This window comes from Penicillium brevicompactum (assembly GCF_028827555.1).
Source record: "Penicillium brevicompactum strain IBT 35665 chromosome Unknown utg000005l_segment0_segment0, whole genome shotgun sequence".
Classification (NCBI taxonomy): Eukaryota; Fungi; Ascomycota; class Eurotiomycetes; order Eurotiales; family Aspergillaceae; genus Penicillium; species Penicillium brevicompactum.
Window position 1 is genome coordinate 4,157,778 of NW_026623208.1, and position 22,744 is coordinate 4,180,521.

At 50.6% G+C, this 22,744-nt stretch overlaps 6 protein-coding genes across 6 annotated transcripts; 4 read left to right on the forward strand and 2 right to left on the reverse strand.

Annotated features, from left to right (window-relative positions):
- Positions 1 to 32: 32 nt before the first annotated feature.
- Positions 33 to 2,588, reverse strand: N7506_007435 (threonine/serine exporter family protein; the record flags this gene model as incomplete). Its single annotated transcript, XM_056956728.1, has 1 exon — positions 33 to 2,588. The coding sequence occupies one exon, from the start codon at positions 2,586 to 2,588 to the stop codon at positions 33 to 35; it is 2,556 nt and encodes an 851-aa protein (XP_056811062.1).
- Positions 2,589 to 3,681: 1,093 nt separating this feature from the next.
- Positions 3,682 to 4,293, reverse strand: N7506_007436 (TspO/MBR family protein; the record flags this gene model as incomplete). The annotated part of the gene is made up of 2 exons (XM_056956729.1): positions 3,682 to 4,130; positions 4,191 to 4,293. 2 exons carry the CDS (start codon positions 4,291 to 4,293, stop codon positions 3,682 to 3,684), a joined length of 552 nt encoding a protein of 183 aa, XP_056811063.1.
- A 731-nt stretch (positions 4,294 to 5,024) lies between these two features.
- N7506_007437 (putative DUF341 family oxidoreductase) lies at positions 5,025 to 5,666 on the forward strand (the record flags this gene model as incomplete). The annotated part of the gene is made up of 1 exon (XM_056956730.1): positions 5,025 to 5,666. The coding sequence occupies one exon, from the start codon at positions 5,025 to 5,027 to the stop codon at positions 5,664 to 5,666; it is 642 nt and encodes a 213-aa protein (XP_056811064.1).
- Positions 5,667 to 6,138: 472 nt separating this feature from the next.
- Positions 6,139 to 14,100, forward strand: N7506_007438 (putative polyketide synthase; the record flags this gene model as incomplete). The annotated part of the gene is made up of 7 exons (XM_056956731.1): positions 6,139 to 6,378; positions 6,437 to 6,523; positions 6,571 to 6,628; positions 6,679 to 7,018; positions 7,067 to 7,592; positions 7,640 to 12,919; positions 12,976 to 14,100. 7 exons carry the CDS (start codon positions 6,139 to 6,141, stop codon positions 14,098 to 14,100), a joined length of 7,656 nt encoding a protein of 2,551 aa, XP_056811065.1.
- Positions 14,101 to 15,122: 1,022 nt separating this feature from the next.
- N7506_007439 (putative ABC multidrug transporter) lies at positions 15,123 to 19,532 on the forward strand (the record flags this gene model as incomplete). The annotated part of the gene is made up of 4 exons (XM_056956732.1): positions 15,123 to 16,856; positions 16,908 to 18,921; positions 18,975 to 19,042; positions 19,092 to 19,532. 4 exons carry the CDS (start codon positions 15,123 to 15,125, stop codon positions 19,530 to 19,532), a joined length of 4,257 nt encoding a protein of 1,418 aa, XP_056811066.1.
- Positions 19,533 to 21,105: 1,573 nt separating this feature from the next.
- Positions 21,106 to 22,744, forward strand: N7506_007440 (putative MFS transporter; the record flags this gene model as incomplete). The annotated part of the gene is made up of 3 exons (XM_056956733.1): positions 21,106 to 21,293; positions 21,344 to 22,377; positions 22,431 to 22,744. 3 exons carry the CDS (start codon positions 21,106 to 21,108, stop codon positions 22,742 to 22,744), a joined length of 1,536 nt encoding a protein of 511 aa, XP_056811067.1.

Below are 22,744 nucleotides of genomic sequence, written 5' to 3' on the forward strand. Positions count from 1 at the left end.
AGCAAAGGATGTAGTAAAAAAACGCAAAAAGTCTAGAAGCTGAACAAACCAGTACGCTTCTTTCCGTATGGATAAACGACCAAGGCAGCAATAAAGAGACCAACAGTAATGCCAATAGCGACTTGAATCATACCGAAACCCAAACTAGCAACGGAAGTCTCGGAAAGCGCACTGGTGGAGGAACTAGTCCCATTTTTATCAAGGTTGTTTCGAACCTCATCGGCATATTTGATACCAGCGATCAAAGATCCACTAGAAGCAAGACCGGATGGAACGAGGACAAAGATACCGGGGAGAATCGCAGTGGCTGCATGACCGTGCCACACGCGACTGTACAAATTGCCCAGAACACCAATTGTAAATGCGCCGACGGTGTTTGCAACTTCGGATTGCGAGCCCAGCTTGGTTGTGCTGAAATAATTGGCTATGTAGCCGGATACGGCAATGAAGACCATAACGGGCATTTGTTTCCATTTGCCGTGGTTGACGATCGCGAGGAAAACGGCGTAGATTGCGACGAAGGGGAATTGGCGGAGGTAGGTTGAGCCGTAGACGTCTAGGCCTGAGCAGGATGTTTGAGATGTAGCGGTTTTGTCCATTAGGCCGTAAATGGTTGTTCCGACCGTGATGCCGTAGCCGAGGAAGAGGGAGTAGATGATTGCGTAGACCATGCGGATGGAGCCGGCGATCATTTGGTGGGATTGGAGTTCTAGACTGCTGCAGAGAACCATGAAACCAGGGAGAATCAGGGCGATGGATGATTGGGCCATTGCGGAGAAGCAGAAGAGTTCTTCGGTTTCGCCGCCGCGCACGACTTTGATGCTGCCGAGGGCGCGGGCGAGGAATGAGGTCAGTACTGCGGCTGTGACTTCGAAGACGTTGGAATAGAGAGTGGATTTGGGTGCGAGGACGTGTTGCATCAGTCCGACGATACAACCCAAGCAGAAGATGATAGGCATGTCAATTGGGCGCGCTTGGAAGGCAAATGGACCGACGGTCGAGCTGGCTAGCCCGTACATGAGAACGAGGATCCATTTGTTGAAACGAGGCTTGCGCTGCATGATCTCGTCGAGTTCATGTGTGGCTTCCTCCACACCGATTAGATCGTGAACGACGTTCTTGTAGACGTTGTGCGTGTCGGCCAGCCGACCGAGGTCGACACCCTGCACCATGCGAACAAGCTTGACCTCTGCGGTGCGGGTGGTCGGATCGTCAAAGGACATAATCATACAGCCAGGAAGATACAAGAACTGTCCGGAGACTTCGAGCACACGCGCCGTCATTTGCATATACTCCTCGAGACGGTGCGTCGGAGCTCCGTACCGCATGAGGGCGCGACATAGCTGCATGATATATCTCTGACGAGCGATAATCTCAGCGATATGGACGGTGACGCGGATCTCATCCTCCAGACGTGTCTTGCGCTTATTCTTCTTGCGCTTGCTCGGCAGACCGGCCGCGGCATCCACAGCACCAGGCAAGCTAGCACTGCTCAAATTCATAGACGCATTGACAAGCGACGAAGTAGACCGGTGGGAGGGCTTCTTGTACCATTTCAGCTTCTCCTTGCGTGGTGTCGCAGACCCGGACGTCGGGGCGGACGGCGTGATCAACGGAGACAAGGATCCTTTCCTGGGCGTGTTGACGCCAGAGGAAACCTGCGTCTCGCTATCCGAGTCATCGGTAATGACGCTTTCGGCGCGCGACGAGCTCCCTGTCTGCGTCGCCTGCAACTTCAGCAGCTGCGACAGGATGCCACTGCCTCCACTGAGACCGCTGGATCGTCGACGCTGCGCGAAACCTTTGAACAAGTTCTCCGGAGTCGTCTGCCCGGAACGCTGATACGCACTCTTGGGCTTGCGCTGGCGTAGCTGGTCCTGGACCATGGTCATATGGCGGACCAGACGGTGAGCCTCAGCGCTAGCGGGCGGCTCAATGAGGTCCTCGCCATTTTCGAGCGCGCGGGCACGGTCGGCGTCATGTTTCGCGCGGCGAGCTTGCAGTTCCTCCAGGGGAATGCCGCTGTCAAAATCGTCCGGAATGTACGATGCGCTCAGGGCCTCGCCCTCATCAGGCGGGCGACCGAGGCGCTCGGTCAAACGCTGGGTCTTTTGGTGCAGCAGGTGACCAGCTGCTCTGAAACGCTCCCTGGCGGAGGTTGTGCGGTCCATAGTCGGAGCGAAATCATGTTTTTCAGACTCTGGAAACTCTTCTGGTGAGCGCACACTGGAAAGACCGGAGCCTTGGCGGGAATGTGCGGCGGCCGGCGGGGTGATGGTTCCGGCGAGCGGGACATCGACGTCTGCGGGCGGCAACAATGGGCGCTCTGAAGGGTCTTCAGGCAATTCGTTTCGGCGGAGACTCAATGAGCGGAATCGAACACGATGGGAAGGTCGGATGCGACTCTCGGGCACGGGCACGGGCTCGGCCTCGGCTTGGAGGCCGGCTTCGAGCCCGACATCGTATTGGCGGGCGTCGGCAGTGGCTTCGCGCTCTAGGCTGTGTCGATCTGAGGTGACAATGATTGGTAGGGGATATTCAGCGTATTCTTCATTGGGACTCGGGTGCGGGTTGGTGATGCCCGACATGAAGAGGATCGGGGGTGAGCTTGTGGCTCCCGGAGGTTTTTAGCCGAGCTGCAAGCCGCAATTATGCAAGGCACACAACGAGTGACTGGGAGCTTGAATGAAGACAGAGAAAGAGAAGAAAAGAGAGGGAGAAAAAGAAAGAGAGGAGTATTATGGATAAATGACAGTAAGGCTAAAATGATTTAAGCGGATCAGAGAAAAAAAAAAGTAGTTGAGAGTTAAAATAGTCGGCAGAGTCTAGATCTATACAGCTCCATTGCACCTTGTACATTTCTTTTCCTTTATACACTGCCTTTCTGATCGTCTGAGCTTTAATTCTTTAATATTTTGAAAATAACTATTTTTTTCTAATTCTCCTCTTCCCTGTCATTGCAAATCTCATCCCTATCACGGATGTCACGGAGAATATCATTGGCATCGTACTTGCGCAGCCAGTGGGTCTACACGGTGGCGATCGCCTTGACAGCCTGTGGTTCGTCTGTGGATTTTCCCTTTGTTCCAAGAAAATCTCCCTCCGATTCTCCGTGGGCTCTGTTTATTGACTTTAGCGCTTTCATCATCGCACTGCACCTTATCATCATGCATGCACCATTCAACCTTGGAACACCCACTCATCCACCCCTTAGGCCGCACCGATCGGGCTGCTGAAATCTCCTCTTAGCGCAAGCCCCTGTATAGTGGAGTGTGGAACTCAACTCACAAAGATCCACAGTGTGATAAGAGCTGCCTGAGCTGCCTTGACAGGGGGAGCACATCAGTGGATAACAGTCGACTATCAGAAGCGAGAACGGACCAACGCCAGTTTTATAGATAGAAAAAGAAACGACCCACCGGGGGTTGATGCACATTACGAATCGCCGAGAGCTTACAGCCCACGCCACCCGGTGGAGCCGATACACCCTGGGCTAGAAGCCGCTATGACTAGCATGAGAGAATGGAGCTAAATGGCGCAAATCTGATAGGGGGTCCCGATGCGCCTGCATATTCTGGGAATGAACGGGATTTTCCAAGGTTTCTCTTTTTTTTCTTCTTTGGTTTAGCTTTATAGACGTTGGTCACATACACTTGTGCAGCTTATGTCCTGGTCGGTTTTTTACTCTGACCGCTCCTTTTCAGTAGGGACCGTCCAGCCATTCAAGATCCCACACCCGGCGTTGAGATAGCCGGCGTATCCCAGCCATGCAGCGTAGGGGACGAGGCACCAGAAGGCGGTCCGATCGGCCGTCCACCAATTGACCATGAGCGCACCCACGTTGCCGGCCAAGAGGACCAGATCGCCCAGGGCGGTCGCCGGGCGACCCAGTCCGAAAAAGAGGGGCATCCACAGGAAGTTCAAAGCCAGCTGCGTGGTGTAGAGTGTCTGGCCGGTGGCATTGGCATCGCGGACCGCCAGGGAGAGAGATTGCGACGCGGTGGTGGCGGCGTGGTGAGATGCGTAGCCCATCAAGCCATAGAGAACGGTCCACGCCGGCCCGAAGAGCCAACCCGGGGGACTGAGGGGCGGTTGCCGAAGCTGCTTGTAGGTTCCGCGAGTTTGATTCCCTGCAGAAGTCAGAAATGTCAATCTTCCGTGATCTGGCTATCGTCACTGGGATGACTTACGATTGGTCAGAAGAGCTATGGCGGTCCCTGCGGTGATTGGAGTCGCAACCGCCAGATAGGGGTTGCTGAGGATGCCATGGGGCAGCGCAAAAGACCAAGGCATTTTGAAACGTTGAATTTGATTTTTTCTATTTTGAAATTTGAAAGGGGGCAGAGAACGCGAAAGGTCCACGAAGCCGTGAAGATCGATCGATTGCTCCCCTACGTCATCATCCCTTTCCTTGGCGAATCAGCCACGTTTTGCTCGGCTGAAACAATTGCCGCCGAGTGTGTTTTGTTTTGTGTTTTGTTTTTTTCTTAGATACATCAGATGGATTCCATGTGTGATGAAAGCATTCTCTGCACATAAAGTTGATCTGGTCTGATATGCAAAGTGATATTCCCTGATAATCCAAAGTGGAACTGAACAGAACGGAAAGTTCCAGAGGAATTGACTTGACTTGACATGAGATCGACAGTCTGTCGGTGCTACTGCAATTTTAGACCGAATGCTTATCTACAGTCTACACTATCCCAGATGGATTCTGTACGGCGAGTATCAAGGGTCCCTGGTCTTGAATCGCCAAATTAGATCATGGAAAAAAAAAAAAAAATCGAAGTCCAGTTCTTTGTCTTTGTTGGACTATAAAAATGTGGGCAGAGCACGGCAATCGCGGGTGATCAAATTTAATAGTCAAGTCCAATTGAAGCAAATCCCCATAGTCCTGATCAAGATGCCCCTGCGACTATTGTGTCTCCATGGCTGGGGAACAAATCAAAAGGCAAGCCACCCAATGCAGAAAAGTTGGGAAGTACAAACTCATTTCCCACCAGATTCTACAGTCGCAATTGAGTATGGCCTGTCCGCGCCTCCAAGCGAACACGAACTCTAATCCAGCAGGTGGACTGATGCACGACCTTCAACGGGACAACACCGCAACCTTCACCTTCCTCGAAGGGGACATCGACTCGGATCCTGGCCCCGGCATCGCCGGGTACTTTGACGGCCCGTACTACAGCTACTACCGATTTCCACGCACCTTCGCCCTCCAGGACAACGATGACTCCGACATCCTGGAAGCGTACGAACAACTCATGGAAAAAGTTGCGCTGGAGGGGCCCTTCGATGGCGTTCTAGGCTTCTCCCATGGTGGGACCTTGGCCGCCGGCTTCATGATCCACCACGCAAAGATGTATCCCGGTGAACCCGCCCTGTTCAGATGTGCCATCTTCATCAATTCCCTGCCCCCCTTCCGCATGGACCCTGGTGAACGTCCGATCGTCGAGGAGGGGCTGGAGGGATACATATCGATTCCCAGTGTACATATCGCCGGTGCCCAAGACCCACTATTTGAATATTCACTGGCCTTGCATCGCATATGTACGGCGCATGCGACTTTCGCCGTACATGGGCAAGGTCATGATGTGCCCAGTGATCAGAAGAACGTCGTCATTATCGCCACTGCCATTCGCAAGTTGTTCAGTCAGATCTGGTGAAACCCAATCAGAAGGGGGAAGGCCTTCTGAGATTTCTGGATGTGCGACCCTCGCTAAAAGTTGTTCTTGAAAATTGCAAGGTTCATGTAAGAAGGTGCCCTGGTGGGGTGTTGCTGGGTGAGCAAATGTCGCACAATAGGTAGGATTGCCGTAGGGACTTTATACATTCCATCCGGGAGCGCAGGGAAAGTTGTTTCAAAGCGGGATATGTTAGGTTTTCCACCCGCTGAGGGTTGCACCCGGACACTAACCTCGCTGCGAGTGAGGTGAAACTTTATATATACCGAAGTAGACGGTTGCACTGATGCATGGAATGAACTTAGTACCTAGAAACGAGACCACCCGAGACCCTTCCAAGGCTCCCAAGGTGCAAGGAGAGGACTGTTTAAATTGCGATTGAATTGCGGGTTTCACGGCAATATACACAATTTGCAGTTGAATAGAGAGGGAAGAGAGAAAATCAAAAGACACAATGCCCAATCATGCCATGTCTGAGAAGAGGCTCTCGGAAGATGATTTAGCGAGCTTGGGAGCTAAATCTTGTATACCGATCGCTATCGTGGGGATAGGTTTTCGGGGCCCGGCAGAGGCCAAAAATGTCAACAGGCTGTTGGAGATGATCGTGAATGGGAGAGAAGCATGGTCTCCCATTCCCGCTAAAAGGTGGAATAACAAGGCGTTTTATCATCCAGATAACGCCCGACATGGATCTGTGAGTTGTGTTTCTTGCGGTGGAATGATGCAGGCTAATTCGCAAATTTCTTTTGTAGATCAACGTGGAGGGTGGTCATTTTCTCGAGGAAGATATTTCGGTGTTTGACGCACCGTTTTTCAACATGACAGGCGACGAAGCGGCGGTAAGGTCATAGTGCGAGTGCTGTGAATACATCTAATGATCGATTAGGCGATGGATCCACAGCAGAGGTTACTGCTGGAGGTGACATATGAAGGACTTGAGAATGGTGGGGTGTCTCCTGCTCTATCGGGAGTGTCTGAAACTGATAAATGTCAGCCGGTATCCCGTTAAACAAGATCGCAGGGACGAATACATCGTGTTTTGTGGGATCATTTTCTGCAGACTATACCGATCTTCTTCTCCGCGACCCCGATTGCGTACCAATGTACCAGTGTACCAACGCGGGACAGTCGCGCGCGATGACAGCAAATCGGCTGTCATATTTCTTCGACCTCAAAGGTCCCAGTGTCACAGTTGACACAGCCTGCTCAGGGAGTCTGGTCGCGTTGCATCTAGCATGTCAAAGCCTCCAAACCGGAGACGCCACGACCGCAATCGCAGCAGGCGTCAACTTGATCCTAAGCCATGAGTTTATGTCAACTATGAGCATGATGAGGTTAGCCTGAGTTTTCACTGAATCCAAACAAATCTGACAAAGTCACAGATTCCTCTCACCCGACGGACGATGCCATACCTTTGACGAAAAAGCAAATGGATATGCACGAGGAGAAGCGGTGGGTTGTCTCATTCTTAAACCCCTGACCAAGGCATTACACGACAGCAACACGATCCGAGCCGTGATACGAGGAACCGGATCGAATCAGGATGGTCGCACTGCGGGAATAGCCTTGCCGAGTCGGGTCGCACAAGAAAACTTGATTCGAAGTGTTTATGCTCGCACCGGGTTGGATCCTTCGCAAACTGACTTTGTGGAGGCACACGGCACTGGAACACAGGCTGGAGACCCCTTGGAAACAAAAGCTATTTCGGAGGTCTTTGGAGCTGGTCGTCCTGCTGATAATCCCGTCCGCATTGGTTCCATCAAGACTAATGTCGGTCACCTGGAAGGTGCGAGTGGTGTCGCGGGTGTCATCAAGGCGGTGCTGATGTTGGAGAATCGAATGTTCCTTCCCAACCGCAACTTCGAGAAGTTGAACCCTCATATACATTTAGATGAATGGAACCTCAAGGTACGAGTGTTACGCTTTGCATGGAAGAACTATACTGACTTGACAAGATACAATTGGTTGCTGAGCCTTGGGAGACAATAGGGCCCCGCAGGATCTCCGTCAATAGCTTTGGTTATGGAGGAAGCAATGCTCATGTGATCATCGAGGAAGCAAAAAGTCATCTCTCAGAAGTAGGCTGCGACACTATTTGCCATTTGTCAGAAGTTCGAATGAAGCAGCAGGATACGAACATTCCTGCCTCATCATCTGAGCCTCCCCGAGTGTACCTTCTGTCCGGGTTTGATGAGGCATCATGTGCCAGGCAAATGCAAAGCTTGCACACATATATACTTCAAACAAAGAACGAATCGACCAGTGAATTCCTTGACAATCTTGCCTTCACCGTCAATGAGCGACGCACCTTGTTCCCTTGGAAAGCTGCTGTCGTGGGAAGTACAATTGAAGACTTGGCAGCTTCGCTCTCTCGAAAAACAAAAGCCAGGAGTTCCATTCAAAGACCCAGAATTGGATATGTGTTTACAGGACAAGGTGCACAGTGGCCTGGAATGGGTCGAGATTTACTTCAAGCTTATCCTGTCTTTCAAGGTTCAATATCCGACATTGATACATATCTGAAAGAGATCGGATGTGCATTCCAAGTCAAAGGTTTGCAACCCATTCCAGTCAATAGTTTCAACCTAACACACCTTGTTACAGAAGAGATTATGACACCTCCCGAGCAGTCAAACATTAATCACCCGAGCTTGAGTCAGACCGCGTGCACGGCATTGCAGATTGCACTCGTTGATCTACTGAGATCATGGGGAGTATACCCGGACTCGGTTATGGGGCATTCCAGTGGAGAGATTGCTGCTGCTTATGCAGCAGGCTCCCTGAGCATGAAAGATGCAATGTCTGTGGCATACTACCGAGGGGTCGTGGCGAGCCAACTTCTAGACGGCTCAGCCAAGGGCGCCATGATGGCGGTAGGGCGGTCCGTCGAAGAAGCACAGGCTTACCTGGATCGATTCTCACCCACGGACTTGCTCGTCGTGGCTTGTATCAACAGTCCATCAAGTGTTACCGTGTCGGGAAACGAAGAATCAATTGATATGCTTGCTCAAATGCTCAAGGACCAATCTGTCTTTCATAGGCGCTTGGAAGTAGGCGTCGCGTATCACTCTCCTCACATGGAGCGTGTGGCAGAACAGTATAGCAGCTTCATTCATCATATCCAGGTGTTGAAGTTGACTGGATCAGAAGAACTCAACAGCGACAGCCCTACTCCTCGATTCTTCTCTTCGGTTTCTGGAACGCTGTTGTCGACTGACCACCTCGACTACAAATACTGGGTTTCCAACTTGACAGGGCGGGTGAATTTTGCTGACGCCCTGAAGGCATTGTGCTTTGAGACTCAAGGTCAGCGCGAGCGCCGTGTGGGCTTAAGCAGAATCAAAAAAGTCAAGACTGCTCAAAAGCCCTCGGTTGACTGTCTGATCGAAATCGGTCCACATTCGGCACTTGCTGGTCCTATTAGACAGATCATTCGAGCAGACACTAAGCTCAGCTCTGCCGACATATTATACGTGAATCTTCTGACTCGCAACGCCAATGCGGTAACCACTGCAATCAGTGCAGCAGCGACGATGGCAACACTGAATTATCCGGTGAACTTTGGGGCAGTCAACAGACCAAAGCAGCCGACGGCGCAGGATCAATTGGAGCTCCTTGTTGATCTTCCGCCGTATTCATGGGATCATACTAGGAGCTACTGGGCGGAACCACGGCTTAGCAAGATGTATCGCAACCGACCGACACCGCGATTAGATCTGATTGGTGCTCCAGACAACATGGCATGTCCCACTGAGCCTCGCTGGCGAAATCATCTCCGTACCTCGGAGCTGCCTTGGCTCTTAGATCACAAAATACAGGGTAGCATCGTCTTCCCAGCTGCTGGATATCTCGCTATGGCCATAGAGGCTGCAAAACAAATGACCAAAACTGACGAGGACTCGCCAACTTACCTTTTACAAGGGGTGGAGATCAAAACAGCCCTGGTAATTACTGAAAGATCTGCTTTTGAAATTATGATGTCCCTGCACACGCCTGAATACCATCGCAGTGATTTGTTCAACTTTCGCATTTATTCCATCTCACCAGATAACAGATGGACCGAGCACTGCAGTGGCTGGGTTGGAAGACAAAAGACCTATGGGACATCCAAAGACGGAGCTGAAGACGCTGATGACTATGTCATGGTTCCTCTCGGAACTGAGGTCCACGGAGTCTCGGTCATTGACATCAAAAGCTTCTATGAAAAGCTCCAAAGTTCTGGACTGGAGTATGGACCATGCTTCAAAAATCTGACAGAAGCACGCGTGACACAAGATGGGTCGTGCTTTGCAGAGATCACTGTGCCAGATACCAAACCTGTGATGCCTGCTACGTTCCAACATGACTCGATGATCCATCCTTGTTTACTGGACAGTATATTTCATACTATTCTCGCGGCTCTACCGGTAGGCAACGGTGTTGAAGAAGGGCCAGTCATACCGGTGTCGATCGAGGAAATGACCGTTTCTTCCCGCCTCAATTGCCTGCCCGGGGAGAAAATGAGTACGTGCACCCACGTGCGTCCAGCGTCAGGGAAGGATGTCAGAGCATGTGTTGTTGTGATGGAATGCAACGATAAAAGATTCGAGATGGAGCCAAGTATCTCCATTCGTGGTCTGCGGTGCGCTCGGTTGAGTCGTCTCGAACATTCATCATCATCAAACAGGGAGGCGGGTATGATATATCGCATTGATTGGAAGCCCGATTTTTCCTTCCTTGAAAGCAGAAATGGCTCGACCATATTAGCAAGCAGTCAACACCAAGAAGACCCAGGTCTTGCTGAGAAAGAGCATTGGGCCGCCGAGTTTATAAGAAATGCGTTGAAGGAGGTCAGCCCGAAAGAAGCGATGGCCTTCGATATTTCGCACCGTCGACTCTGGTGTTATTTCCAGGATGTTCTAGAACGATACGACAAGGACAACCTGCTTGGTTCAGGCGTGGAAGATATGGGGTACGCTCATATAGGCCATCTTCTACAAAAGGTTGGCTCAAATCTCGTGAATGTCATTCGAAACCAGGTGGACTATTCTACCGTCGTCGAAGACGAGAAATGGCTGCTTGAGTACTGGAACATGTTTGCGACTGATCCATCGTACCAAGCCGCAGCGAATTACATTGAGCTAATTGGTCACAAAAACCCTGATATATCCATCATCGAATTCGGGGTTGGTACAGGTCAGATCTCAGAGATATTCTTGAAACATCTTGTGACGTCTGATGGCACATCTCGCCTCTCGAAATATACATTTGCGTACGAGAGCGCTTCTGTAATCGAACAGGCGTCGAAGAAACTTGAGCCATGGACTGGTCGGGTGGAATGTAAGCTCCTGGACCTTCGTACCCAGTTGTCCCAGCAGGGAGTGGAACATGGCTCTTTTGATGTGATCATTCTGCCTCATGGGCTTTGCACCGCTCGCTGTGAACAAGATGCGCTTTCTGAAATATATGACCTGTTATCCCCATCGGGGTGTTTGATTGCAATCAACCCGTTCGACCCAAGAGAAAGTGTTGTAAAGAGTGTTCTTTTTGGAGCGTTGCATTGTCTTTCGGCAGACGAGTTCTGCTTGGGTCAAGGTGGATGGACAGAAGGTCAATGGTCCGAGATTTTGAGCGCTGCAAAGTTTACTGCTGTTGACATTTTCGCCGAGAAAGATTCTCACAAAAGCCATCAATTCATCGTCGCCAAAAAGAATCGACTTGAGTTGTCAGCTTTGAGCATCGCGATAATCGACGAAAACAAGTCCGACAAGACTGGAAACATACTACTGGATCACATTAAAAAGTTATCACCAAAAGTGAATTTGACAGATATCAGGAGTGTGGACCCAAGAGGACAGATCTGTCTAGTACTGGACATCGATAGATCATCAATTCTTGCCAGTTGCAACGAAACCACGCTTGAAAAAATCAAATCGGTGTTTATGCATAGCGCAGGGGTTCTTTGGGTCACACGAGGCGGCACAATCGAGCCTAAAAACCCAGATGCTGGGCTGGTATATGGATTCGCAAGAACAGCGCGTGCGGAATCAGGCGTTCAATCAATCATCACTCTCGATCTTGACGCTCAGAACTGCCTTCCAGACAAAGAAGCTGGAGAGATGATATTCAAGTTGTTGGTCTCGCGTGTCTTGCGGAGAATCGCCGACTCTGATACAGAATATGCGGAGAGGAACGGGGTGTTATGTATTCCGCGTGTTGTGGATCATTTGCTTGCAAATGACACCTTGGCAAGTATTGATGACACTGAATGTGTATCTACCCAGCGGTTTCAAGAATCTGATCACCCCGTACGACTTTCGCGGAAGAGCGATGCGCCCGGATTCGTCCCTGACCACAAACTTTCGAAGATTCCTTCTGATAATGTGGGAATTTCAGTTCGATCGTTTGCTTTGAGCCAAGGGGACATTTTGAAGGATCTTGAATATTGGGATCAGGATAAAACGCTCGGAATAGAGTGCAGTGGGGTCGTTTCAAAGGTTGGCAGTGGGGTACACAGTGTGGCAGTGGGTGACCGTGTTGCATGTCTTGGATCTGGGACTGCAAGGACCCTTTATCGCGATCGAGCCTCGGCGTTTCAGAAGATACGTGACGATATGACGTTTGATACTGCCTCATGCATACCTCTCGCATATACAACGGCGTTGCATGTCGTGAATTATGTGGCTGCCGTTGAAAGTGAAGAGAATGTGTTGATCCATAATGCTGGCAGTCCTTTCGGGCAAGCGATCGTGGATATTTGCTTGTTCAAACGTGCCCGTGTGTTCGCGTCAGTTCGAAACCTCCATGAGAAACATGCACTAGTCTCCGCATACGGACTACCAGTGGAGCAGGTCTTCGTACATGGCGAAATAGACATTGTAAAATCTTTGCTTCGTTTGACGGATGGCAAGAAAGCGAATGTTGTCTTGAGCTTTGATGGAGCAGAAGAGGATGACACAAGAAGCTGTACGGCGCCGTTCGGCCGAGTTGTTCAGCTCCAGACTGCTGTGTCAATAGGGCACGAATGGTCCTGTCTACAGAATGCGACCGTATCCGTTCTGAACATGTTTGAATTTTACAGAGACCGAAAGGACCTGGTGGCTAATCTGTGGTCTAAAGTGGGACAGCTATTTCTTGATCAGCAACTTCGTGGGCCTGCATCGATAAAGATGTATCCCCTTCTATCCGTGCATGAAGCTATCGAAGCTACTGCCACCCAGCAGCAGGTGGTGGTCTCTGCAGTTCCGAATGACATAGTGAAGGCAATTATTTCCCCTTCGAGAAAGATGTTCCTCAAGCTCATGAATGATAGGTTACTATACCGAAGGACCCACAGCCATTATTCCATGACCATGCTTCCTACATATTGGTTGGAGGACTCGGCGGCATCGGGCAACAATTAGCTTTGTGGATGGCACAGAACGGAGCGAAGAGCTTCATTTTCATAAATCGCAGCGGAGAAACAAAAGCCCAGTCCAAAGCCATCGTGAAAGATTTGATAGAAAGTGGCGTCCAAGTGACGATCCGAGCTTGTGACATATCCAATGCGCCCGAAGTGGGCCTTGTCTTTGACGATCTCTCCAAATGCGCCCCTCCCATACGAGGCGTCATACAGGCGGCCATGGTGCTCAAAGACACTCACATCGAGAAAATGCAGATGGAAGATTACCAAACTGTCATCGGTCCGAAACATCTTGGCACCTGGAATTTACATCGCGCTCTCCCTTCTGACCTTGACTTTTTTGTTATGCTCTCATCCATAAGCGGGGTAATTGGCAATGCCACGCAAGCTGCATATGCTTCCGCTTGCGCATTCCAGGATTCTTTCGCAGCTTACAGAAATAGCCTTGGACTGACAGCAATATCGCTAGATCTTGGCGTCATCACGGATGCCGGATATTTGGCAGAGAACAAAGAGTTGGCCAAAAAGATGAAACGGCAAGGATTCCACGGTACAGATACAAAGGCCTTACTATCTTTGATCCGGGTCGCACTAGCGAAGCCTCAGAAGAACATGTCGCAGATGATTACAGGCCTTGGTCAATGGAAGGAGGGAGAATCGCTCGGTAATTTTGACGAGGCAGTGTTTTCACATTTCCGACACAAATTTGGGAGCCCGAGTCAAGTGTCACGAAGTCCATTGGAAACGTTGAAAGTCAATCTTGGTGCTGCAAAAACAACTGAGCAGGCAGCAACGGTGGTATGCGAGATGATCAGTAATAAACTGGCCTCTCACCTTTCCATTCCGGTTGAGAACATCGATCCGTCAAATCGGGTGTCGGAATATGGAGTTGACTCCCACGTGGCCATCGAGCTACGCGACTGGATTTCAAGATCTATGGCATGCAACGTCCCCATTCTGGAAATCTTGGCCAAATCCCTCACCGACTTATCCTTCAAAGTCGCTAGTGAGATAAATCGGGACGATGACGAGTAAATCAGGGAGTTGTCCAGCAAGGGATCTGTAATGTTTTACTTGGTGCGGAGTATGGAGTATATTTGCATTTTTTGTTCTCCATGCAGCTAGATAAAAACAACAGCGTTGGAAATGGGATATGCGAGCTAACGTTTTGGAATGGATAGATCAGATAGTTTTGTTGACTAGGTCTGTTAAACTGTGGGTCCAAAAGCCAGAGGATTTTCTAAAAGCTAGTGAATGAGATTTCGTTGAATTTTGAAACAGTGTATTTCAAAGCAAGCCTAAATGAGTCAGAGATTGGTTTCATGAGGGAATTGAGGCTGCCGACTAAAAATATCGGAAAAAACTTCGGCCACATGGCGCCGCGTTCCACGGCGTCAACCTTAACCTTTCCAAGGTTGGCCCGGGCCCGCTTATGTCAGCGGATGTTCCGACCAGAGACCGAGCGCCGATTGGCTGCCAGATGTTATGCAAGACTCTTGGCGTATATCCTCGAACTACTCTATGTGGCAGTTGTGCGACTTGGATGCTGGCCTTGTTTGATAATGTTGTATTTGACCTTTCTAAACGGGGTGTACTGACTGATTTGAAGCTCGCTCCAGTCTATAAATAAAGTAAATACACACTGATAGTTGTATTGACTCATGTTTGTGCAATACGAGCTCCTGCAGGGCGATTCCGATGACTCAGCGGAATCGGAGCCTCAAAGTCGAAAGCCACGCCCGAAAGGCCGGGACAAAGCGGGTCCAGAACTGTTTGGCCGAATTGTTTTCCCACTTTTTCCCTAAGACGTAGTTCTAGAGCCGTTTCTATTTCCTTTCTGTGTGATGGTCCCGTAATCAGATGCCGCTATCACCAATCATATCATATTCGTGTCGGCCTCGGACTTTCGGCCAGCGCGACAATACCGCAGACCCACTGTGGATCATTGCATCCCTGAGAATCTGAAGTCTCATAGAAAAGAACATTGGTACCCGCAGATTGAGGCGATCTTGGTGATCAATCTTTCTTTCTCCCGTTGATTCCTCCTCATCTTCAAAATGGAGGGCTCGGAGAAGCTTCCAGTGGCCGGCGAGGCCCAATACGAAACGGAAAGTTTTATGACTGTCACCGGCGAAAAGACTCCAGGCGACGAAACACCCCGCGATGCCAGCTCTATCACCAAAGCTAATGACTGGAGCATGCTGTCCAAGCTCCAAGAGGATAATGACCGCAACCTGGCCGCCGGGTTTAAGAAGCAGGAGCTCGGTGTCACTTGGCAAGATCTATCCGTGCAGGTTATCAGTTCGGAGGCTGCTGTCAATGAGACCGTTCTCTCCCAATTTAACATTCCTACCAAGGTCAAAGAAAGTCGACAAAAGCCTCCTCTTCGGACGATCCTCAACAAGAGTCATGGCTGCGTGAAGCCTGGTGAGATGCTGCTGGTGCTGGGCCGCCCCGGTGCTGGCTGTACTACCCTGTTGAAGATGCTTGCGAACAGACGTGGAGGATACAAGTCGGTGGACGGTGATGTTCGATTTGGCTCGATGAAGCCTAAAGAGGCAGAAGCCTACCGGGGTCAAATCGTCATGAACACCGAGGAGGAGATCTTCTTCCCAACTTTGACGGTTGGCCAAACTATGGATTTCGCTACCCGCCTCAAAGTCCCCTTCCATCTACCTGACGGCATGAGCGCCGTTGAGTACCAACAAGCCTCCAAGAAGTTCCTACTCGAATCAGTGGGAATCTCACACACCGAGAACACCAAGGTCGGCAACGAGTACGTTCGTGGAGTGAGTGGCGGTGAACGCAAGCGTGTCTCCATCATCGAAACAATGGCCACCCGAGGATCCGTTTTCTGCTGGGATCAATCGACCAGAGGTCTCGACGCCTCTACTGCCCTGGAATGGACCAAAGCTATCCGGGCTATGACCGACACTCTCAACCTAGCCACCGTTGTCACCCTCTATCAAGCCGGTAACGGAATTTACGATCTTTTCGACAAGGTCCTTGTTCTCGACGAAGGCGAGCAAATCTATTACGGACCCAGAGAGGAGGCCAGACCATTCATGGAGCAAGCAGGTTTTCATTGTCTTGAGGGCTCCAACGTTGCAGACTATCTCACTGGTGTCACTGTTCCTACCGAGCGAAAAATCCGAGACGGTTTCGAGAGTCGATTCCCGCGCAACGCTGAAGCTCTCAGAAGCGAATACGAGAAGTCTCCGATTCATGCTCGAATGGCCACAGAATACTCCTACCCTGACTCCGAGCTCGCGCGTGAGCGTACCGAGGAGTTCAAACAGGGTGTCACTTACGAGACCAACAAGCACCTGCCAAAGAACAGCCCCTTCACTGTCGGGTTCGTCGATCAAGTCAAGATCTGCATTCACCGTCAATATCAGATCCTCTGGGGTGATAAAGCTACATTCTTCATCAAACAGGCGGCCACATTGGCTCAAGCCTTGATTGCTGGTTCTCTGTTTTACAGTGCGCCGGACAACTCTGGCGGTCTCTTTGTCAAATCCGGTGCCCTCTTCTTCTCCCTTCTTTACCAATGCTTGCTGGCCATGAGTGAAGTTACCGAATCCTTCTCTGGCAGACCAGTTCTCGTCAAACAGAAGGGATTCGCTTACTTCCATCCTGCCGCATTCTGTCTCGCCCAAATCGCTGCGGATATTCCGGTCTTGCTTGTCCAGATCTCCATCTTCGGTCTTATCGTCTACTTCATGGTCGGACTCACTATGTCCGCTTCGGCATTCTTCTCTTACTGGATCATCATCTTTACAACCACAATGGTAAGAAATTTCTCTCACGCTTCACAAGGCTAGTGGCTAACCGAACCACAGGCTATGACCGCGCTATTCCGTGCTATCGGTGCTGTCTTTTCGACTTTCGATGGTGCGTCTAAAGTGTCGGGTCTGATGATCATGTGCACTGTTTTGTACAGTGGTTATATGATTCCCAAGCCCGCCATGCACCCTTGGCTCGGCTGGATCTTCTGGATTGATCCGATCTCTTATGGATTCGAGGCCTTGCTTAGTATCGAGTTCCACGGCAAAGACGTCATCCCTTGCGTTGGCAATAACTTGATCCCCACAGGTCCTGGCTATGAGAACGTCGCGGCTCACCAATCATGCGCTGGTGTGAAGGGTGCCATCCAAGGCCAAAACTTCGTCACTGGTGACAACTACTTGTCCGCGCTCTCATACAGCCACTCCCACGTCTGGCGCAATCTTGGTATCAACTGGGCTTGGTGGGCGTTGTTCGTCTTCCTTACTATCATCGCTACTACCAGATGGAAGTCTCCCTCTGAAACCGGCAACACTCTGGTTATTCCCCGTGAATATCTACACAAGCACACTCAAAAGAGAACACACGATGAAGAAGGTCAGGCCACTGATAAGAAGGTCTCCGAGGGCAAGAGCGAGGAGCCTCAAAGCCTCGACAACCAGCTTGTTCGCAACACCTCTGTCTTCACGTGGAAGGATCTCTCATACACAGTCTCTACCCCCACCGGTGATCGATTGCTGCTCGACAATGTGCATGGATGGGTGAAGCCCGGTATGCTCGGTGCCCTGATGGGTTCATCTGGTGCCGGTAAAACCACTCTTCTCGATGTTCTCGCCCAACGCAAAACCGAAGGAAGCATCAATGGTTCTATCATGGTTGACGGTCGCCCACTGCCTGTCTCCTTCCAACGCTCCGCCGGTTATGTCGAACAACTCGACATTCACGAACGCATGGCGACTGTCCGCGAGTCTCTCGAATTCTCTGCTTTGCTTCGTCAACCTGCCACCACCCCCCGCGCCGAGAAGCTTGCTTACGTCGACGTCATCATTGACCTCCTGGAACTCCATGATCTGGCCGATACCATGATTGGAAGCGTCGGAGCCGGATTGAGTGTCGAACAGCGAAAGCGTGTCACTATCGGAGTCGAGCTCGTTTCCAAGCCCAGTATCCTGATTTTCCTCGATGAGCCTACCAGTGGTCTGGATGGCCAGAGTGCGTACAACACCGTTCGATTCTTGCGCCGACTTGCAGATGCAGGCCAGGCCGTCCTGGTCACTGTTCACCAGCCGTCCGCGCAACTGTTTGCCGAATTCGATCAGCTTCTTCTTCTGGCCAAGGGCGGAAAGACCGTCTACTTTGGACCCATTGGAGAGAACTCCAAGAGTATCAAGGGTTACTTCTCCCGCTACGGCGCGCCATGCCCTGCTGAAACTAACCCTGCCGAACACATGATTGATGTCGTGTCTGGCCAATTGAGCCAGGGCAGAGATTGGAATGAGGTTTGGTTGCAGTCACCCGAGCACACCTCTATGCGCAAGGAGCTTGACGAAATCATTGAAACTGCCGCCGCAAAGCCTGAAGCTACTTTCGACGATGGTCGTGAGTTTGCCTGCACTCTGTGGGAGCAGGTCGTGCTTGTTTTGAAGCGTACTTCTACCGCCCTGTACCGAAACTCGGATTACATTAACAACAAATTCGCCCTTCACATTTCATCTGGCCTATTCGTCGGTTTCAGTTTCTGGATGATTGGCGAGTCGGTCGCCGATCTTCAAAGTGTTCTCTTCTTCATTTTCAATGCTATCTTCGTTGCCCCCGGTGTGATTGCCCAGCTTCAGCCGACTTTCCTTGAGCGCCGAGACTTGTTCGAAGCTCGCGAGAAGAAGGCAAAGATGTATTCTTGGAAAGCATTCACGATTGCTTTGATTGTCTCCGAGTTCCCTTACCTTGTTGTCTGCGCTGCCCTCTTCTTCAACTGCTGGTACTGGACCGCCGGTATGGCTGTCGATTCAAGCAAGAGTGGCAGCATGTTCTTCGTCTTCTTCCTCTACGAGTTCCTCTACACTGGAATTGGTAAGTCGCCGACACTATATATCCTGTTCGAATCCCACTAACCAAAATTTCAGGTCAATTCGTCGCTGCGTATGCCCCCAACGCAAACATGGCCGCCATGATCAACCCTTTGATTCTGGGTGTAAGTATCGACCCCCAGCTTAGCAGAATCTCAACTAATAATTTCCTAGACAATGATCTCCTTCTGCGGTGTCTTGGTTCCCTACGCACAGATCGTCAGCTTCTGGCGCTACTGGATCTACTGGCTCAACCCCTTCAACTACCTCATGGGCAGCATGCTGGTATTCGGACTATTCGACCGCAACGTCCAATGCACAGACCAGGAATACGCCTTGTTCAGCCCGCCCAACGGATCTACTTGCATTGAATATCTCGGCGATTACATGCAGACCATCGGTACCCGCATGAACCTCGTCAACCCAGAGGCAACCTCCGACTGTCGTGTGTGTCAATACACTCGCGGATCGGACTACCTCGTCACTGTCAACCTCAAGGACTATTACTATGGTTGGAGAGACACTGGCATTGTCGCTCTCTTCGTCATCAGCTCTTATGGATTAGTCTTCGCTCTCATGAAGCTGAGGACCAAGGCCTCCAAGAAGGCTGAGTGATAGACTTTTACCTCATTTCGCCACTCACATATTTTTTTTTTCCTTTTGAGGTCATCGAAAAAAAGGTTACGGATGACCTCCAATGCGCCTCTTACAAGCTTTGCTTGTTTTGGGCGCCCCGTTTAGACTGTACACATACCATATGTCGAGGAGAGTATTTTGTCTATAGAGTTCAAAGTTCACCCTTGATTAGTAATTTAATCGCGAAGCAATCACTCATCTCACTCACCCGTTTACTTGTAAACTTCAAGGTTGTTGTATAACCTTGGAATTCTCTGAGGCCTTGGGGCTGCCCAAATGGCTTTTGAGCTGGCTGATTGTAGACTTTTTAGTGTAGGGTTTATCCATTTGTCCGAGCGCTTTTGGCAGAGATATATTATTGATGACCTCGGAGAGTCACTGGATCCCGGTTAAAAAAGCGTCACGGCATGTGTCTTCATAAAATATTTAATCAAATTGCTTGCCATAAGTGTCATTCACGGACAAAATCAATTAGATTGGGAATATGATGGTGAAGTACGGGGTAACATGAATCAAGGGGGTCTCAATGTGGCTTCTACCCACGTGAGCACCAAAAGTAATACTTATTCAAGAAGAAATCACGGGACATCATATGAGTATTCCAATGAGCTTCCGGATGTGCATAAGATTCCTGCGGGTGAGCCCATTTCACAGCCTCAAAACGGAAGGCAGTTAAATCATACGAGAGCAAGCCGAGGGTATGCCCGACCGAGGCGTAAACTTTAGGAGTAACACCGGCCAAGCATTGTTAGCCACACGGAGTAACTGCGAGACCAAGAGTGCCAAAGGTTGGCGTTTGGGGTGTGTATGCTGAGAATGAGGGGGATAGGGGAGATATGGGGGAGCCAGAAACCTTCCAAGGGGGCTGGCACGGAGACTTGAAATTCCAAAAATGCAAAGACAGGCTAAAAGTACCCGTTCTCAACATTTCTTGTCCGTACTAGGTATCCCGTAGATGCCGCGGAGACCCCAACACACCGACAGGGAAAGGTACAGGTCATCTCGGGATTCAGTTCCCCAGTGATATGCGCCGTGAAGAGGCCATCCAAGTTGATTTGCGCAAAAGCCCGAACGGACTTTGTCCGAGAGCCCAAAGCCAAAGGCAAAAGGCACGGGCTGCGAAGCTCAGCAACCCGAGAAGCCTGGTCTTGGCGACCGAATAAGCTGCCTCGAAAGGCTCTCGGGAGACACTGAACTCCACCACACTGGAACTTTACCTCTCTTTCAGCCTGTTTGCCTCCGTCGTGGGGGTGCTAATGGAGGCCTTCCAGCCTATCACGTCGCCCTCTGCAGGTCATGACACAATTCTCGTGTATCTCCGCATTTGCTTCCCCGCAAAATGATTGGCGCAGGGCCCACAGGCCCACACTCCCCCACGCTTCCCCAGAATTCACGGGGTAAATGCGATGTGCCACTCTTTGACAACATTCAACATAGAGGCCGAGTAACATGACCTGGTCCATGCTGATCCCGCGCGACATAAAATGCTGGCCGTGCCCGGGACTGGTTGCCCCTGGGTTCTCAAATCGGGTCGCCACTTTACACACTCAACATGACCGACAAGAATGTAATCAGCGATGCAGACTTGGGGGAGAAGGTTGACTTGAGTCATGAGGAGGTCGTTCACATGGCTGAGTTGACGGATGCGGAGAAAGTCATCGAAAAAAAGCTGCGGAAACGCATCGATGCGCTGATTATGCCATTGGCGATTCTCGTTTACTTGATGAATTATATTGATAGGTGCGCGTACTCACGCCGATTTCTGTTTGCCAATGCTAACTCGGTATCAGAAATAACTATGCCGCAGCAAAGCTGCAAGGTCTGGAGGAAGATCTCAATCTGGACGACACGAAATATCAGACCGGTCTCTCGGTTCTGTTCGTCGGTTACATCCTTATGCAAGTACCGTCGAACATGCTCCTGAATTATATGGGCCGACCGTCCTGGTATATTGGTTTCTTTGTGTGCGCTTGGGGTCTGGTGTCTGCAGTGACCAGCCAGGTCACCAGCTACGGAGGAATCGTCGCATGCAGATTTATTCTCGGTTTGGTCGAGGCACCCTTCTTCTGCGCCATCCTCTTTTACCTGTCCAAGTGGTACACCAAGCAAGAGTTGGCTCTTCGCATGAGTATCTTCTACTCTGGCTCTCTTCTCTCCGGTGCCTTTGGAAACCTCATTGCGGCGGGTATTCTCAACGGACTGAAGGGACACCGGGGTCTCACTGCGTGGCAGTGGCTCTACATCATTGAAGGCTCGATCACATGTGCCATCGGATTGGCTATCTGCTTTATCTTGCCTGATTTCCCAGAGACATGGAAGCTTCTATCGCCCGAGATGCGACACGTGGCTCAGCGACGTCTGGCAATTGAGGCCGGTGAGGCTGATGTCGATGAAGAGGGTGGAATGAGCCAAGTGAAGGGACTGAAGCTCGCCATGACCGATATCAAGACATACGCATTTGCCATCGCGTACATGTGTATTACCGGCGCAGCTGGCTTCCAGAATTTCTTCCCATCTCTGGTCAAGAACAGTCTCGACTACAACGAGACGATCTCCCTCGTTCTCGTGGCGCCTCCATACCTCTTCATGGTCGTGTATTCCCTGTGCCATTCTCTGATGTCCGACAGATTAGAGAAGAGATTCTGGTTCTTTGTTTACCCCATTCCTGTCACAATTGTCGGATTCATCATCTATATGACCACGAACTCCTTCGGACCGAGATACTTCTCCTTCTTCTTGATGGTCTTTGTGTTTGCCCAGAACGGAACTCTGTACTCTTGGCTCGCTAGCTCCATCCCCCGTCCACCCGCCAAGCGCGCTGTTGGTAAGTCTGAATGTCTGGTCTCCATGTGTTGTGTGTCTGGCTAACTAGTATAGCGTTCGCGTTCTTCAATTCTCTCGGGAACAGTGCTTCCATCTGGACGCCGTTCACTTACCTCGAAAAAGAGGCAAAGCACGGTTACCACACTGCAATGGCTGTCTGCATTGCGCTCCAGGTTATTGGCGGCTTGATGGCTGTTTTCCTCTACTTCAATTTGCGCATGCTTAACAAGCGCCAAGAGCGCTTGGAGAATGAGGAGGTACAGCTTAGCGAGAAGGATATCCGTAGATTGCAGGCGACTGCCGACGTTGAGGGCATCGATATCGCTGCCGCTAGACGCTTGCAGAAAGGCTTCCGCTTTACTCTGTAG